General features: G+C 57.0%; 1 protein-coding gene across 1 annotated transcript in view; it reads right to left on the reverse strand.

The window, feature by feature from the left end:
• Positions 1 to 2,307, reverse strand: part of ADAMTS9 (ADAM metallopeptidase with thrombospondin type 1 motif, 9) — an 82,218-nt gene that overhangs the window by 14,311 nt on the left and 65,600 nt on the right. Inside the window, exon 30 of the mRNA XM_009329501.1 lies at positions 2,211 to 2,302. Within this exon, the coding sequence (XP_009327776.1) occupies positions 2,211 to 2,302 (92 nt within the window). The remainder of the gene's footprint in view (positions 1 to 2,210; positions 2,303 to 2,307) is intronic.

Raw genomic sequence — 2,307 nt, forward strand, 5'->3', positions numbered from 1 at the left:
GGCTAATTACACCATTGGGTAAGGACTGCAGCTGCATGCTGTTCGGTGACCTACTTTGCCACCTGTAAATTTATTAGCTGAAGAAGTTTAACGGGCTCTGTAAAAGCAAAAGTTCATTGCAAGGAATTTGCTGGAGCCCCCTCAGCTGTTCCTATGTTTCTTTTCCAGGCTGGGATGCTTCTGTCGGGTACCATTGCGTGCTGAGCTCGGCTTTGCCTCCTGCTGCATCCCATCACACCTCAGCTTCCCGGCAGGTGGGATCGGGGCACAGTCCCCTCTGGCCTCATGTACTCGTGGCCACATTACGCAAGATTATAAAGCCATTACAGCTTCCCAGCACCACCGAGACCGGGGAAGTGAAGGTAAACTTGTTCGTACAGTCCCCGTCAGGCTGAGGTACTGCGGGCGGAGGGATGTAGGATAATGTCACACACACGGCTGCCTGAGGTCTGGGGTGCTCCGCGCAGTCATGAGCCAAGGGCGAGCTCGTGGGGAAGGACAGATGAAAGCACACGCTGCCTCAACCTTGATTTTTTTCTTGCTGCAGTGGAAAAGTTGTGCAGCCTCTGCATGCGTGAAACACTTTCTCTCTCATCAGTAAATTTGCTTTTCTTATCCTCCTCCACTTTTTCTTTCTTTTTTCTTTTCAGTAACACAATAAAGGCAGGCTCTGGAAGTGTCTGCGAACACCAAGACTTTGAGCAGGAAGCCGGCGGTGCCTCCCCACCTTTTGTTATCGGAGCAGGAGGCCCTGTTTTGCATTTACACCGCGGCCTCCTTACACTGTCTCGGCGGGGGAAGGGACCTCGACCAATTTCATCCCCCTTCAAGACCCCCATGGGCCATGCAGGAGCAAGATAAAAACAGCCTGACTGCCAATGAAAGCCGGGCCCCTGTTTGATTAATATTTCTCCTGCTCCCCAGAGCTGCGCGCTGCAGGCGTCAGGGTGACCAGGATCAGGCTCTGATCATGCACCTCCAAGTCAGTGGGATCTTTGCTGTTCAAAGGCTGCAGGATCAGGCCCCTGCTGCCCTGCCACTGGGGCCAGGAATGGTTTTGCAGGGAGGCTGATGCAGCTGGGGGCGGGGGGGGTCTTCTGCCCCTCTCCATCCCCTGCATCCCCGTGGAGGGCCCATGACGGGCAATCCCCTTCTCCCCGTGTGACAAGGACATCCTCTCCATAGGAGTGGTGGCCTCTTCTGCAGGCTGTGTGAGACAGGAATCAGCTCCCCAAGCTGGCAGCTCCATCGCCTTTCGCATTTCCAAGGCTGGCAGTCCCTGCACCGCAGGGAAGAGCCTGGGATAGCGGGACAGGGATGGAGAAGAACTGGGGCAGGACTCTTTCACCCAGGGATGGCTGAAAACGGAACGAAACCAGAATGAAAATAATCATTTTGGTGCCTGATCTGAACTCTCTCTGCCAAAACCTGTTGTGCACTCAAAGCCTGCCACAGGACCCTGAGGGCAGCTGACGGGAGGGCTCCTCCTGGACCCCTTCCTCCTGCCCAGAGTCCCCTTGTCCTCCTGCCACCCACCAGACCCAGGCCCACCCATTGCCCGCAGTGCAGGTGAGTCAGAGTTGCTCCCTGAACCACCGGAGCAGCAGCTTTTATCCCCTGCTCCAGCCTAAGGGGTTGGTTTTGCTGGGAACTGATCCTGGTCACTCAGAAAAGCACCGTCTCCCATGGGAGATCTCATCTCAGCGCTGTTCATGGCTTGGCAAAAAACATGGACCCAGAGCTCAGCGAAAGGAGAGACCTGTCAGAAGGAGCCGGGGTAACCGGGCAGGAAAGTGGGAATTACCAATGTTCCCCAATTCCTTCAAACTCTCACGCACAGGGCTCACTGCCGGAGCAGCGCGGCAGGGCTCCGTCCGAGGGGGATTATCGCTCAGCCTCTGGGAACAGACCCAAATCCACCCTACCCAAAACCTGCTTAATATTTGCATAGGTCCCAGCCAAACACAGGGCAGCACAAAGCAATAAATTAACCCTACGGAGGTATTTCTCAGCTCCCCCTTCCAGCCAGCACGCATGAGCGTTTGCTCTGCTTTTTTTGGCAAGCCTGGGCTGCAACCCCAAAACCCTGGCCCTCCGGCAGCGATCTCCGGCATCAGTGGCCCCCTGTCTCCAGCATCATCCCGCGCTGCACGCTTGAGAGCACAAGTGACATGACCCCAGGGAAGGGCGGAGGGGGGGACCCCGCTTACCGCTTGCCATTCGCCGGCTGCCCAGTGGTGCGTGGGGCACTCGGGGAGGTGGCAGTCCCGCTGCGGAGGGGGCCGGCCGGCCGGGTCACACTCTGCC

The sequence above is a fragment of the Pygoscelis adeliae genome, unplaced genomic scaffold, assembly GCF_000699105.1.
Source record: "Pygoscelis adeliae isolate BGI_AS28 unplaced genomic scaffold, ASM69910v1 Scaffold148, whole genome shotgun sequence".
Classification (NCBI taxonomy): Eukaryota; Metazoa; Chordata; class Aves; order Sphenisciformes; family Spheniscidae; genus Pygoscelis; species Pygoscelis adeliae.